This window comes from Megalobrama amblycephala, linkage group LG19, assembly GCF_018812025.1.
Source record: "Megalobrama amblycephala isolate DHTTF-2021 linkage group LG19, ASM1881202v1, whole genome shotgun sequence".
Classification (NCBI taxonomy): domain Eukaryota; kingdom Metazoa; phylum Chordata; class Actinopteri; order Cypriniformes; family Xenocyprididae; genus Megalobrama; species Megalobrama amblycephala.
The window spans coordinates 30,470,879-30,487,768 of NC_063062.1; the positions used below are offsets into that span (position 1 = coordinate 30,470,879).

A 16,890-nucleotide genomic window follows, 5' to 3' on the forward strand; every position below is an offset into this window, starting at 1 on the left:
AAAGAACAACAACAACTGCAACACAGTTTGCAAGACAGATGTTGTCTTATTTACAACATGACAATGTGCAGCCGCCGTGCTGGACTACGGAGTCTTCTGGGTTTCTGCAGCAACTTTCAGCATGTTTCCTATAACAACGTCTTGACATTTATGTAACCCCTCACCCAGGTCCTACTCGCCCTGCTCTGGGTGGGCCTTGAACCTGGGTCTCCGGCATGGGAGTCAGACGCTCTAACAAGGAGGTTAACGGCTGCAACCTCTAGCATCAGTCGCTAGAGCATCTCTTGAGATCAGATGAGTGAGGTTTACTTGCACAGCAACTACTAGCTGGCCGCCGTTACTCCAATCCGGGTCATGGCACCAATGTAGCCCCTCCAGTTCGCACCTGCCTGCACCAAGCGGGACACAAACCCGGGCCCGTCCACATGGGAGTCGGACAATCTAACAAGGAGGCTATAGGCTGCAACCTCTAGTGTCAGTCGCTAGCGCATCTCTTGAGATCAGGGCTGGGTTTCCCAATTACGTTGTCTCTTAGCGCTCTACAATGACTCTAAAGGTAGACCTTCACTGAAGATGTACCGTTTCTAGGCGTGTTCCCCGAACTATACCTTATGAGGTTGCTTAAGGTATATCTTCTTAAGTGCGATGTTACCAGGTGCTGTCCATGGCGTTGGTGCTGAATTGGTTGATCTCGATGGCTCGAGAATCGATAATTCACTCTATACAGGGGCTGCTTCACTGCATTAAGTGAGAAATCAGTGTTCTTTATAAAACGAAGCATTTCAGAAGTAGAAATTGCATTTATCAGGACTCATAGGATGTTATAAAAGTAATCCAAATTGCAAACTAAATCTATATTGTAATTTATCTATATTCTGGGGGCATGGAGCCCCCATCAGTGTGAGTTTAAGGTGACCGTTATTTAGAATAAAGTTTTAATTCCTTGGAGACGTGTCATGCAGATGAAAGACATGTGGTATCGCGTTTATATCGTTTTTTTTTTTTTAAATATTCACAAACTTGTTAACTATATCATTAATTTTATGATATATTCCGATTGTAAAATATGTGGAAGTGAATGTGTTTTGTTGCGCGATGAGTTTGCATGGCAGTTAGAGCTGTCGGATATACGAAATCTTCCCCGAAATACATAAAAGTATGTGGCCGGTGAACTGGGAGAAGAATAGAGTAAACTTTATTGTTTCATAAACAATGTGTATCTGATATGAATAAAACACTTCGTCAAATTATAATTGAAAGGGTTATTGTTGCAGCTTCCGTAGACAAAAAACTATAAATGTCTTTTTTGTATGCAGTAGCCTACTTAATTCAAATGTGTATTTAAATGTCTGAAAACTAAAATAAAGCACGATGAGGTTAAAAACGCTGAATAGTTGTGATAACATTACATGACAAGTGCAGAATGCGTGTCTGTCTCTGGTTCAGTGCCAAAGCACATTTGAATTTAGCAGTGAATTTTTTGCATTTTATTCTTTGCCATAATCCTGATCGAACACTGGGTGTATTACAGCTTCAGAATTATATTCATATTGACTGTCAACAGTGATAAGCTACAGCTAAGAGTGCTCCAGACCAACCTTACGAAAGTATGACTTACAGAAGGTATGCTTAACTAAGAACGTTTCGGGAAACACGTATTAACGTTAAGGTACAGCTTAAGGTATAATTTAAGAACGACGTAGAGTTAAGAAGGTTTCGGTAAACCCAGCCCAGAGGAGTAAGGTTTACTTGCACAGCAACTACTAGCTGGCCTCCATTACGCTCACCCCCCAAACCTCACTCCAGTCCGGGTCACGGCACCAATGTAGCCCCTCCAGTTCGCAACTGCCTGCTCTAAGCGGCAGCTCCAAGGCTGCAACCTCTAGCGTCAGTTGCTAGAGCATCCTAGCTGACCTCCGTTACATTTTACGTGGTGTGAGAAAGTCACATAAACCACGCAAAATCCGAGCAATCAGACCGAAACGGATATCCGGAAATGCGATTTGAACAGGATTTCAAATCACATATGAATGTAGCTTGAAACAGATTTGTAAAAATTGTATTTATTTTTTGCCGTTCACACTTGCTAAGTTGGATTTTGTCTGACAGTCTGAACATAGCCTTAGAATATATTTGCAAGGCCACCATTCTTCACAATGGTTTCCCGGAGAGCAGTGCCAGGCCAGCGGTTTTAGGATGGGTTTTGGGTTTAGGTCAAAGGCAAGTTATTGGCCTTATGACATTTTTTAGACCATCACCTCATTGTGACATTTGTTTTTATGTTAATATTTAATTGCTATTTTAAAACAAACTTAACTTAGATATTACTTGCTTTGTTTATGGTCATCTCTTTTTGCTTTTTGTTCTGTCTTTTAACCGGATTATCTAAATGTTCTATCCCCATTGTATTTATATTTCTGTTATTATAAATTATTTGACAAATAGTTTTACTTATATTTGGGATTGTCTCCAGCTAGTTGTGCACAAGAAAATGTTAAAATTAAGAGATGGAATTGCTTAAAATCAGTGATATTAAAGTGTATTAAAATATTAAGATAGCAATTTTAGCGCAAAATACAATTAAAATTCAGCAAGGTTAAAATAGTAGCTGAGAAACAAATAAGCTTCAAAAACATCAACATTTAGGTGAGTGGTTAACAATTAAAGACTTAAAGGGGTGGTTCAGTGTTTTTTTTCTACGCTTGATTGTGTTTATGGGGCACAGTTTAATGTCTTAATGCTTCGTTTTTAAAAAAAAAAACGCCATATTTTTCATATATTTTACCTTTATTCTACACTGCTGTTTCCCTTCTCCTAAAAACATTCTGTTAAGTTCCTGGTTCTATGAAGCCCCTTCCTCAGAAATACGCAATGGGCTCAGATTGGTTAGCTGTCTGGAATACTCACGATTCACGTTTTCCGGAAACGCCACACCCCTTACCATTACGGGCAAATTTCGCATGTGCTTCGATCAAAGTCCAGTCTTTGCTTTGGTGGAAATGTAAATAATGTTGTCAATATTGCCGTATCAATTTAAGCCCGAATCAGATCCAGATAGCAATAATGACGAAGAGGGTCAAGCAGAACCTCTGTAAACACGGCTTTTAATGGACGTTTATGAATGTTAAGTATTTTTTTTGTTTTTGTGTCGAAGTGTTTAGATATGCTGTCACTTGTAAATGTTACTGCTGCCCCGTAGTGTTCTGATTAAAGCTTTACTGTAGCTGAATACATGACTGAGTAGTAGCATTTTTGTAAATGTACTGTTTAATTTATAGCATGAACGAGCATGTGGGTAAATACGACATAAAAGCCGTAATGAAACAACGCTGTACACTGATAACAGAAACGCCAACAAACACCAACAGAAGTTCGCTGGTGTGATTACATAGAAGTTTGTTGGTGTTTGTAGGCGTTTGTTGGAGAAGTATGAAATAGAATTTAGCTAACTGGCTAGCGAAGCAAAAATGCATTGGTCTTTGTTTACGTCCCAGAAACTATATAACTTTATAAAAAAATAAAACACGCTTACAGGTTGGGGCCCATAAACAGCAGCTTCTGCTTTTAAAGTGGGAACTGCTCCATCTTTCAGTAATAGCCTTTGTGCAAATCCAGCATTGAACTTGTGTAGATTCTGGAAGCTGTCTTCCGTAAAATGTGCAGCACAGAGAGCTAAATTAGCATTATAATTGTCAGGAACAGAATTAAACTTAAATTGTAAACATTGTTCCCGATCTCCAGCATCCCTAGGAAGAAGACTTGTTGTAGTCCAAACTGGTCGTTTTTTTTGTAGGCATTAAACTGCCATATCTCCATTTGCATTGAACTTTCTGCGCTGTAACTTTGCAGATACTGTTTATTCTCAAGCAGCAACATTACACACTAACTAAAGTTAAAAAAGTGAAATCGCAATGAACCACCCCTTTAACCAAACTTCCACTGTAAACTTCCATCCTAAGTCTGGAAACTACTGTGACACAATAACGCTGTGGCTGGATAATGTCTTGTAAGGACAGCTTACAGAAACAGTGCTTAAGATAAATTAATAGGATGGCATTGCGACAGTATTATTACACATTGTTGCCATATTGTAAAATAACATTGCGCAGAACTGAGAACAAGCCTTATATAGCCTTAATATATTAATATATTAAGGTGATATTTCTACATTGCATGATCTTAAAGAATTAAAAATCTGAGTCTAAATTAAATTTAAGCATATTAATCTAAACTTGTCAGTCAAAACTTATAAATATCGGTTTATGCATTCACGTGACAGCATCCTCTATTTCTAATTATACATGTATTCATTCAAATTGCCTTCAGACTACTTTAATTAGAATTTGAGTCTCATCTTCAAGCCCATCCATTGCCAAATCTGTTTACCTTCATTAGATTTAAAGATTATATTAACATGTGAACTCATGAACTTTCCTTGGTAAAATCTAATGCAGTCAGATTGTTTGACAAAAAAAAAAAAAAAAAAAAAAAAAAAAAAATATATATATATATATATATATATATATATATATATATATATGGGTGAGAACAACATTGAGTAGAAAAAAACATTTTATTCTTCATCTGTTGACATATATCATAATGCCATAAGAAAACGGGCAGTGAAACAGGAAAGGGAAAAATTTATATTTAGTATATCTTAGTTGTATTCAGTGATAAGACTATATTCATTGCACTTGAAACAATGAACATTCACTGGATCCTCATACATTCTCATTTTAATAGAGCAGTCATATCCTGAACATTTGTTCAAAGCAATTATTTCAAAGCAAAACAAAATCATTGATTTTGTAACAAAAGAAAACACTTTTTTTATCTGCCTTAAATGCATGATATTTTATGAAAAAACCCATTGTGCACTGTAAAAAGTGGTTTTGGACTAAAAAAAAGAAAAGGTTAATTTAGATGTTACTTTTTTATTTTTATTTTTTTCAGTGTGGTGTGTAAAAGAATAACCTTCATGTCTGTAATCAAATATGTGAATGTTTGCTCATTGCTTAGCCTGTTCAGGGGTTTGACTATGCCAAGCAACACCTGGGTCAGCAGGGTGGTGATGAGGAGACCCTCCCGGTTACCCAGGGGACTATGGTTCTGCCCCACCCCATTCGAGATGCCCCTCTGTCTTTAGAAAAACCTGCACGCCAGGATGGATCAACTTCCAAGAAGAGCCTGACTAGTGAGATAAGGAAAAGGTATGTGTGAAGAAACCTAACACTTTGTTGTAATTGCTCAATATTCATGTCGCAGCCCTATCAATGATGCTGTCATTTGCTGTGATTTGGCACAAGTCCACAAAACTACTTGTCATGAAAGACATGACCAAAAGTAAACACTATACTGTGTTCAAGAAATGGTGAGATAATAGTGACAGAGACTTGTTTGCTAACTGCTATTTAAATAAAATCAGTGCCCAGAATGTCAATATGATCTTAACAGTGTAATGAGGTCACTGCCCTCTTAAAATTTTGTCTTATTGACAAGGTGACTATCTGTTAATGAATTTCAAATGGTTGGATGAGCATACTGTAGCTTTTAGTTAGTTTCATTAAGGAGTGAGATAAATGGATCTTGCTTTAGGCAGTGTTCTCAGAGCAGAAACTGTTTGAGTTAATAAGTAGATATGATGTAGACCATTTATCTCTGAAAATGTTGAGATGTTTTTTTCTTTTTTCATTTTCCTGCCTCTGTTCACAGATGTTCCACTGATTAATATGTAAATTATGAAATAAACTACTGGTCAAAAGTTTGAAAAAAATTAAGATTTTTTGAAAGAAATCTCTTATGCTTACCAAAACCATTTATTTAATCAAAGATGCAGTAAAATTTTATTGCGAAATATTATTACAATTTAAAACAACTGTTTTCTATTTGAATATAAATTTAAAATGTAATTTGTTCTTGTTCAAATTCATGTGACCAGTCTTCAGTGTCACATGATCCTTCGGAAATCATTCTAATATGTTGATTTGGTGCTCAAGAGATATTTTGGTAACACTTTATTTAAAGCCTTTATATACAGTATAATTCATTATAAAAGTATTTTTAATCCATTATTTATGCCTCATAATGCACCTTATAAAACATTGTATGGTCTCATGAATAATTGTAACCACAGTTATAATACTTATGTTACTCCTTTGGAAAGTATAATGTAAAACACATGACAAACAGCCAATTTCAGATGTAACAAGGAATCTGCAAATATTATAATGCATTTTAACTTTTGTTACGATTATTTATGAAAAGATATAATGCATTATAAGGTACATTATGAATAACTTTGTAATGCATTATACATAAAGGCTTTAAGTTTTACCAGCATTTCTTATTATTATCAGTGTCGAAAACAGTTCCCTTTCGAGGGAACTCAACTCTGCGTCATGGCGTTGATGCTATGGGAATGCTTCTGCTTCTGAAATAGAAGTAATCAGCTTCATTGTCTTAAGTAAGATGTATGTTTGAGTGTCTGTGTGTGAATGTACCCTGTCTGTCGGTTTTGATTAAATGAAAAGTATGGCATCCAAGAACTATAAACCATGTGTTCTGCCATGCCCTCACTTTTTAACACAGGATGACGAACACAAATAGCTTGTTAAGTGTTTAGGAGCAGAGCATGCTCGATTGGCTTTCGATAACATAGTGCGATATACTGCGATTTATTACCTTTTTTCAGCTGCAAATATACCCAAAAGAAAACTTTTTTCCATATATATTTTTATTATTTTTAGTCTGTTCTACATTTTCATATCCATGTCTTTCATCCCTTCCTTATTCAGTATTTTCCTTCCTCCTATATTAGACATATTTTTAATAGAAATTACAGTTGTCAAATAAAATATTTTGCACATTTCGATGTTTTTACACTCAAGTCAGTATATGTGACCCTGGACCACAAAACCAAAAAATGTCATGTTGTATTATGAATGAGTGCACTGGCAGTGTATGTATGGCATTATATAGAAAACGTTTTTGATTCTGATCGCAAGCAAAAGTTTAGTTGCATTGCTGCGCACAGCTGGCTTGCATTTTTCATGTTGAATTAACTCATTTAATTAACATGTAAGCGTTCGGTCCATGTTCAACTTCAGAAATATGTGAGAATGCGCTTCCTGTACACACAGCTCACTGCGTGAGAGAGAGAGAGAGAGAGAGAGAGAGAGAGAGAGAGAGAGAGAGAGAGAGATGTGCTGTTTGGAAAATTGCAGTCTGAAAGAAATATTTTAAATTATTTTCATTTCCCGCATCATAAGGAGCTTAAAGTAAAATTAAGCACAGTACTCAAAATCGCAAGCTGAAATTCACTCCCTGAAAATATTGATATTTGGCGTCCAAATATTGATACAATATACCTACTCAAAAATATCATGATACTATGCTGTATCGATCCATTTCATTCTGACTGCTCTGATCAGATTTTGCGTGGTTTATGTGACTTTCTTATGCTATGTAAAATGTAAATGTCAGACATTGTTATAGGAAACATGTTGAAAGTCAAAAGAGAGAGAGATTCTGACTAACTTAAACACCTCTGATTGGCCACTGTGTTCACACACTCAACAGATATGTCTGTGATCGGCTATAATGATCAACGCTTCAAAAACATGTTGTAAGACATCTTTGATGCTCTCACCGAGCGCTTACACAGATACACACACTGATCCACTGATAGACGCCTGCTTTAAGTGCTTCACAACATAAGACTAACCTCTCCAATTTTTTCATCAAATAGGACGTTAAAGCCACAGGACTCAAGTTATTGGGATTATTTTGGGGTGGTAGTCTTACGTAAAGGTACCACACAAGATGTTTTCTATAGTACCAGTACTCTTTCCAAACACAGACTCAGGTTGAAAATAAACTGAATGACCCCACATAGCTGATCAGCACATTTCTTAAGAACTCTAGGCCTGATCTAATCTCCATCTCACCTGATCTATTGTTAAGGAGAGGTGTGAGAGGAAGTGATTAAAAGAATAGAGAGGATGATCAGACTTCTGAGAGATGTTAGATGAGGAGGAAACAGTTAAAGGAGTGCTAAGTGAAACTAAGAGCTAGTTGGTAACTCTGGGAGAGAGCCTTGACAGTATTGATTAGGGGAAGCTGTAGGAGAGCCTGACGTAGCAAATGGGCGAGAAACAAACCCTTCATAGATGACTGCCGCATATAAACATAACAACACAACAACAATGTCCCAGGCCTGGTCCTCTCTTGTCCTTCACTGTCGTCACTCCTCGTTTTATCCTTCCGGAGCTCCTCCGTGGGACTCAAGACCGGTGTGTGCATGCAGGTGATGCTCATTGACAATCGTGCCACCTGCCTCACTCTGTTCCCATGGCTCTTGGCCCCGCCATACTTGCCACACCCTCCATGGATGACAAGCCAGAGCCCACAGCTTATTCTGAGCCCAAGCCCTCTATGAAAGAAGAGCCAGAGCGATTGTCAGAGGCCACATTTGTCCTGCAGTTCAAGCCCATTGCAAAGTATGTCTAGGTGTGTGAGTCGGCATCAACATCCATCATTGAGAACATATTAGTGTAGTTTGTCGGAATGGATTGGAGGCCAATCCAAACTCCTGCCACTGAGGTGCATATCATAAGCTGGCCCCTGCTGAATTATTGCGTAATGAGCTGGATGATGAAATGTTTCAAAGTCCCAAGTCGGTTTTTGTCTCTGCTGGTTCCGCCCAGTCCCAAGTCATCTTCATCTCTTCTGGTTCAGTCTCTGCTTGTTTGGCCCAGTTCCAAGTCGTCTTTGTCGCTGTTGGCACTGCCCAGCTCCAAGTCTCCTTTGTCCAGCCTCCCTCCACTTCCTACTATGCCAAAGTTATACAGTTCCTCTGCCTTGCCTCATCTGTCTTCCTTCAGCCCATTGGCTCCTCCAATGCTTCTGCCCTGCTTCTCGGATCTGCCTTGGGCTTCTCAGTTGTCAGCTCTGCCTTGGTCTGTGGATCCCTTAGCTCCACCTCAGACCTCAGAGCCCCAGAATCCACCTCAGCCCTCTGACCCATCCGCTCCACCATTGGCACAACCTTTCCTTGGTCTCCACCATGGTCTGTCTTCCCAATCCTTGCTCTGGCTTCACCTCACATTTCCGAGTCTCCAGCTGCACCTTGATCCTCCAACCCTCTGTAATGTCATGTGTACGGTTATGTTTAGTTTCATTATCCTGTTCTGTTTAATTTCGAGTCATGGTTTTCTTTGTCATGGTATTTGCCTGTGTTCTTGTTCATTCATTTGTTGTCATGATTCTGATTAGTCACCTTTTCCCTGTTTCTGTTAATGACCATCCTCTGTGTATTTAAGCCTGCTATTTTCTGAGTTCTGTGTCTTGCATTAACATAATTTAAAATATATTCAAGTAGAAAGGAGTCATTTTAAATTGTAGTAATATTTCACAATATTACCATTTTACTATATTTTGATCAAATAAATGTAGCCCTGGTGAGCATAAGAGACTTCTTTCAAAAACATTAAAAAATCTTAATTATTCCATACATCTGATGTTATTTCTCTAAAAGACACTGTTTAGTGGCTCTTTCTCAAATTTCAATAGTCAGGCTTTTTGGAAATACTCAGTCATCACAAAGTTATATACGGGGACAGAGAGTGAGGGAAGTATAAACAGAAAGAATTCTAAGATTCTAAGATCCTTAAAACCAACACTCACCAAACAGGATATAAGCATATACTCACAGCAATAATATTGTTTTTTATTCTAAATGACTGTACTGACCACACAGCTATGTGCACATTAATAGTCTGTAAATTGAAGTCTCACCCCTCAACAACCTCTACTATAGCACTTCCTTAGTACTATAGCATTTCCTTAATATATTACATGCAATATGCAATTATATGTAATTTATTATAATACTAAAATATAAAAATGAAATATATTAGAGGTTAAGAAGTCTGAGTGGAATCTTCAAAATCAACACTACTATTCATATAGTTCTAGCTTTAGCACAAATACTAAACTGTGTCCTTTTAGCACTAGTTTTTGATAAAAGTATGTGTGTGTCTGTTTGATTGTGTGTCCTTGCATAATATGTATGTGTATGAGATCAGGATGCAGACAAAGAAAATGACATAACCATTCTCTCATTTCACACATGCACAGACTCACCGCTGCTCCTTGTTTCTATGGTTACTTGCAGTAGGTTGCCGAGTGAGGACGGTTCTGTCATCAGCAGCGAATCAGTGAAAGAGGTCTTGGGAAAGGGCTTGAGTGTGCAAAAAGCCACAGCGCAGCAGAAACTCACAAAGGAAGAGACGAGAAAGAGTAATGGTGAGAAATGCTTCCACAGTTTGAGTACTTTTTACATTTGTGCTGTCAGGCCTCAAGCCATCAGTAAAATGAAAGTTGTTTTTAATTATTATTATTATTATTATTATTATTATTATTATTATGAATGTTCCTATCTTGTGAAGAAAATACAGTCACTCTGTTAAAAAAAAAAAAAAAAAAAACTATAGTGAGCTGCCTCCATAGACATTTGAAAGGAGATGTGTTCTTGTTGAAAAAATCCAGGATTCCAAAAGGTATGAATAATTCTGCTAAATCTCCAAAAATAACTTCTTTTGGCCAAATTCTATTGCAGCATTGTATCCACTGTGAAGAGTGCAATCCCACATTGCATTGCACCAAGCTCTTTGGAAAGAATAAATCCATGATGGTAGGCAAAATGAACAAATGCTGATTTATAAATATACTTGAGTATTTCTTCTATCATGGGTCCTAGCATCTTATAAATAAACTCTCTTATCCCTCACAGACATGAGCAACATTGCAACACTTTTGAAACTTTTGTTTAAAGCAATTAAACTGTACATATTTTGTATTAAATGCAGATAAAAACTGCATATAACAATAGCTTACAGATAACTTTTTGAAGAAGAAATACATTTTTAGCATACTTTAAAAGAGTAGTTATTAAAGAAATAATAATATACATCAAAAGTATGAAGGGAATGTACTATTTTCAGACAGTTAACTAAATGTTGTTTACAATTAAATGAAAATGTATTATAGTTTAAATTTATATTAAAAGTAATTAGTTGAGTAGTTAGCATTTCAAAAGACTATTAAAACATAATTCTAGATGTACTTTTAACTCTTAATTTGAAATTATTACAAAGTGTACGTAAGTATATTAGGAAACATGTAATGAAAATGTACTCTCTTTAAGTAAACTCAAATGGCCTTTTATTTCATTAATATTACAACCTGAATTCCAGAAATGTAGTGACGTTTTTTAAATTTGAATAAAATGAAAACTAAAAGACTTTCAAATCACATGAGCCAATATTTTATTCACAATAGAACATAGATAACATAAATGTTTAAATGGAGACATTTTACAATTTTATGCACAAAATGAGCTCATTTCACATTTGATGCTACAGGACTCAAAATAGTTGGGACGGCAGCATGTTTACCATGGTGTAGCATCTCCTCTTCTTTTCGAAACAGTTTGAAGACGTCTGGGCATCGAGTAATGAGTTTCTGGAGTTTTGGTGTTGAAATTTTGTCCCATTCTTGCCTGATATAGGTTTCCAGCTGCTGAAGAGTTTGTGGTCGTCTTTGACGTAATGTTTGTTTAATGATGCGCCAAATGTTCTCTATAGGTGAAAGATCTGGACTGCAGGCAGGCCAATTCAGCACCTGGACTCTTCTACGACAAAGCCATGCTGTTGAAATAGCTGCAGTATGTGGTTTTGCATTGTCCTTCTGAAATACACAAGGCCTTCAATGAAATAGACTTATAGTTGTCTGGAAACCTTTACATACCTTTCAGCATTCATAGTGCCTTCCAAAACATGCAAGCTGCCCAACACCATATGCACTTATCCACCCCATACCATCAGAGATGCTGGCTTTTGAACTGAACACTGAAAACACACTGGAAGGTGTTATCTTTACACTGGAAGGTGTCTTTTAGCCTGGAGGACACGCATCCATGATTTCCAACAAGAATGTCAAATTTGGACTCGCCTGACCATATCCATATAACACTTTTCCACTTTGAAACAATCCATTTTAAATGAGCCTTGGTCCACAGGACACGATGGCGCTTCTGGACCATGTTCACATATGGCTTCCTTTTTGCATGATAGAGCTTTAGTTAGCATCTGCAGATGGCACAGCGGATTGTGTTTACCGAAAGTGGTTTCTGGAAGTATTCCTGGGCCCATTTAGTAATGTCATTGACACAGTCATGCTGATGAGTGATGCAGTGTTGTCTGAAGCCCCGAAGAAAGGTCTTCAGGCATCCAATAAAGGTCTTTGGCCTTGTCCCTTACACACAGAGATTTCTTGAATTTCTCTGAATCTTTTGATGATGTTATGCACTGTAGATGATGAGATTTGTGAAGCCTTTGCAATTTGACATTGAGGAACATTGTTTTTAAAGTATTCCACAATCTTCTTACGCACTCGTTAGGCTCGTTACGCATAGATGATATCTATGTTCTATTGTGAATAAAATATTGGCTCATGTGATTTGAAAGTCTTTTAGTTTTCGTTTTATTCAAATTTAAAAAACGTCCCAACTTTTCCATAATTCGGGTTGTACATTATATATACCTGTGCAGCAAAATATTCATCCACTTGAAAACATAGGTCTTAATAAACTTAAACTTGTGAGGTTCTAAGTCGTAATGTTGTTGTATATAGTAAAATTTAGCTTAAAGGATTAGTTCACCTAAAAAAGAAAATTCAGTCATTAATTACTCACCCTCATGTCGTTCCACACCCGTAAGCCCTTCATTCATCTTCGGAACACAAATTAAGACATTTTTGATCAAATCCGATGGCTCAATGAGGCCTTCATTGCCAGCAAGATCATTTCCTTTTTCAATGACCAGAAAAGTACTAAAAACATATTTAAAATAGTTCATATGAGTACAGTGGTTCAACCATAATATTATAAAGTGACAAGAATACTTTTTGTAAAAAAAATAAATAAATAAATAAATAAATAATAATAATAATAATGACTTTATTAAAAAATATCTAGTGATGGACGATTTCAAAACACTGCTTCATGAAGCCTCGAAGCTCTATGAATCTTTTGTTTCGAATCACTGGTTCAGAGCGGCAAAATCATGTGATTTCAGTAAACGAGACTTCGTTACATCATAAATGTTTCGAAATTTCAATAGTTCACGTGATTTTGGCAGTTTGATATGCCTCCGAACCACATTTTTCCAAATTAAATCTGTGGTAAAAAAAAAAAAAAAAAAAGAAAAAGAAAAAAAAGGAAAGAAAATGTAACTCGTTCTGCCCATCCTGTTTTATGGTATTTTCGTAAGCCTTCCATACCAATCATTTCACATCAGCAACATGTGTATATCATTCTGCATCATTTCAGCAACTAGTAATTCAGATTGTGAACACATCTGTTCTTCTTTTAGCATGGGCAGAGTGATGTGTGTAGTAGTTTTTCCCAATTAGTGATAGTACAAATCCTTTAGTTTAAACAGTAATGTGAATAACCTGTAAATCCTTCTGTTGTGTTTGTTCTGAGAATGGACATGAATTTTGTTTCCTCTCCTGAATTCCTCCACAACTCATCACATTATAAATCATTATAAATCATAAAACAGTATATACTACATTAATGTAATGTCAGGTATGAGCAGACAGAAGAGCGGATCTACATGCAAGGTGGAACAGAGGCGGAAACAGGGGGAGGGATGGAGGGCCAGGACAATGAAGTGGAAAAGGGCCTGGAGACTGAAATGGAGCAGGCAGGGCAAGTTGCAAGGGTAGAGCAAGCTGGTCGGGCGGCCAGGGCGGAGCAGACTTTGCAGGTGGCCAGGGCGAAGTAGACGACCACCACAGTAAAGCAGATGGGCTTAAAGACCCTGACGGCAGAGCAGATGACCACCACAGCAGTGTAGTCGAGACTGAAGATCTCCACGGTGGAGCAGATGACCACCACAGCAGTGTAGTCAGGACTGAAGACCTCCACGGCGGAGCAGATGACCACCACAGCAGTGTAGTTGGAGCTTTAGACCTCCACAGCTGATCTGGAAAGACAGGCAGAACTACAACAGAGGGCATAGGCAGGTTAGTAATAACCTATGAGGCCAAAGATAAACAGGCAGGGAATTCAAAATATGTCTCCTTGGCCACGATAGGGCTGGCAGAAAGCTCAGGAGAGATCTCTATAGTCTTTTCTAGGTTGAGAGGGAGTTCATAGGCGACCTCTGTGTCTGTAACTGGGCAGAAATTAGAGTCAGGGGACACAATGAGTTTGAAAACAGCTTCAGTAGCCATAACAGAGCCATCGGGGGACACAAAGAGTTCAGAAATGGCCTCCGTGACCTCAACAGAGCTGTCAGGGACCACAGAGAGTTCAGAAACTGTGCCCATGACCGAAGCAGAGGCATCAGAGATCACATGGGTTTCAGAATTAGCGCTCACAGCAGAAACAGAAACATCTGAAGACACAGAGAAAAACCTCCCACCGCTGACTTGGAGGAAATAGGTGACGTGTGTGCAGCCCAAACACACCAAATGGTGGAAGTCATTACAGGGAGAACAGTAAACAAAGAGTCTATCTCCGAGTCGAGTGGCGCTGCATTTGAAGAACTAGAAAGGGCTGAGACAGAGGGGCTTGAGAGAGTAGCTGCCGGCGGAGGCTTCGGAATGCCAGCTGCTCATTCTGAAGTCAGCGGTGGATCGTCCACACTGGACACCAATCCTCTCCACTCTCAGGCGGGTCCAGAGACCACAGTGGTGTTGGCTGATGGTGCGGTATGCGATGGGCCATGTTCCGCGGCTGACGGAACTTCGGCCGTAAAGCCCCCCTCCAAAAAATGTTTTAAGGGTGGATCCTCCTCCACTTCACCCACGGTGAAGGAAGATCCACACAACTGCAGAGCCAGATCAATATACTGAGCCAGGGTCCAGCTGACATTTTCCCATGGCATCAGCTCAGCTATGTTCATATCCAGCCCGCTCCAAAAGCAGAGTGGATTCATCCAGTGGAGATGGCAAATAGCCAAAAACTCCTCCACATAACATTCTTTCGATCACCCATCCTGGAACACGGTAGAAAGAGCACTCAAAAGGGCCTGACTTGATCCTGCTAGATCCATTGTTGATCAGTCGTTCTGTAATGTTCGGTGTGCAATGAGCAGACAGAGGAGCAGCTCTACGTGCAGGAACAATTTAATAACAGAACTCAGAAAACAAGAAACACAAAGAACCACATACATACAAACGTTAATGACTGAGTGAACACAAGGACTATAAATACACAGATAACACTAAACAAGGTAACAAGGGGGCGTGGCAGATAGGAAACGCATGGAGAACTAAAATCAACATGAAAAACTTTAATGAACTACAATACAAAACACACGACAGAAAACAACATAAGAGTCCAGACACTGGGATATTGTGACAATTAAGGTAATTCTAAGATAACATTTTATCTTTGTGAACAGATAGCCTGTCATTCAATATTAGATCAACATCACACCATTGCGTGTGTTCAGCTTACATGTGGTTATTTGTAATTATATATTAAATATATAGCTAAAGCTAGCGCTTCTCCATCTAAATTTATAGCCAGGAGCTGATTATATGCATCCTAAATATATAAAATTAAAGGTGCCATAGAACGTCTTTTTAAATGATGTAATATAAGTCTAAGGTGTCCCCTGAATGTGTCTGTGAAGTTTCAGCTCAAAATACCCCATAGATTTTTTTAAATTAATTTTAATTTAATTTAATTTTGGGGCATCATTAAATATGAGCCGATTTAGGCTGCGGCCCCTTTAAATGCTCACGCTCCCCGCCCACGGAGCCCGCGCTTGCCTTTAACAGCATAAACAAAGTTCACACAGTTAATATAACCCTCAAAATGGATCTTTACAAAGTGTTCGTCATGCATGCTGCATGCATACGTCGGATTATGTGAGTATTGTATTTATTTGGATGTTTACATTTGATTCTGAATGAGTTTGAGGCTATGCTCCATGGCTAACGGCTAATGCTACACTGTTGGAGAGATTTATAAAGAATGAAGTTGTGTTTATGAATTATACAGACTGCACATGACGGCTCTTGTCTCCGTGAATACAGTAAGAAATGATGGTAACTTTAACCACATTTAACAGTACACTAGCAACATGCTAACGAAACATATAGAAAGACAATTTACAAATATCACTGAAAATATCATGATATCATGGATCATGTCAGTTATTATTGCTCCATCTGCCATTTTTCGCTGTTGTCCTTGCTTGCTTACCTAGTCTGATGATTCAGCTGAGCACAGATCCAGACGTCCTGCCCTTGTCTAATGCTTGAACGTGAGCTGGCATATGCAAATATTGGGGGCGTACACCCCGACTGTTACGTAACAGTCTGTGTTATGTTGAGATTCGCCTGTTCTTCGGAGGTCTTTTAAACAAATGAGATTTATATAAGAAGGAGGAAACAATGGTGTTTGAGACTCACTGTATGTCATTTCCATGTACTGAACTCTTGTTATTTAACTATGCCAAGATAAATTCAATTTTTAATTCTAGGGCACCTTTAAATGGTATTTTCACAATGTTTGCATAATTAAAAATAAAAATAAAAATTGCAGCTCTATCATAAATGATGTTCTGTTCACAAGTGATTTACCATTACACATTACATATTTTATCTCAGAGCTCATTACTAACACGATTACTTTCATATCAAATTACGACCAGAATTGAAATGTACAAAATTGTAAACATTGTCTGTTCATCGCAGGGCCCCCTCAAGCATGGGGTCCAATGCGGTTGCACCCGTTGCACCGTTCTAAGGACAGCCCTGATGCAGTGTGAGGTTGTTTGGGTTACCCTACATGGTAAATGGGGT

At 38.0% G+C, this 16,890-nt stretch overlaps 1 protein-coding gene across 5 annotated transcripts in view; it reads left to right on the forward strand.

Annotated features, from left to right (window-relative positions):
- kiaa1549lb (KIAA1549-like b) overlaps positions 1 to 16,890 on the forward strand; it is a 128,277-nt gene that overhangs the window by 65,641 nt on the left and 45,746 nt on the right. For all 5 annotated transcript variants that reach the window (XR_007181603.1, XM_048168609.1, XM_048168608.1 and 2 more), the window contains 2 exons: positions 5,023 to 5,213; positions 10,178 to 10,308. Coding sequence is in view for 4 of the 5 variants with exons in the window: in XM_048168609.1 (XP_048024566.1) it covers positions 5,023 to 5,213; positions 10,178 to 10,308 (322 nt within the window). In the remaining variant the exon portion in view is untranslated. The remainder of the gene's footprint in view (positions 1 to 5,022; positions 5,214 to 10,177; positions 10,309 to 16,890) is intronic.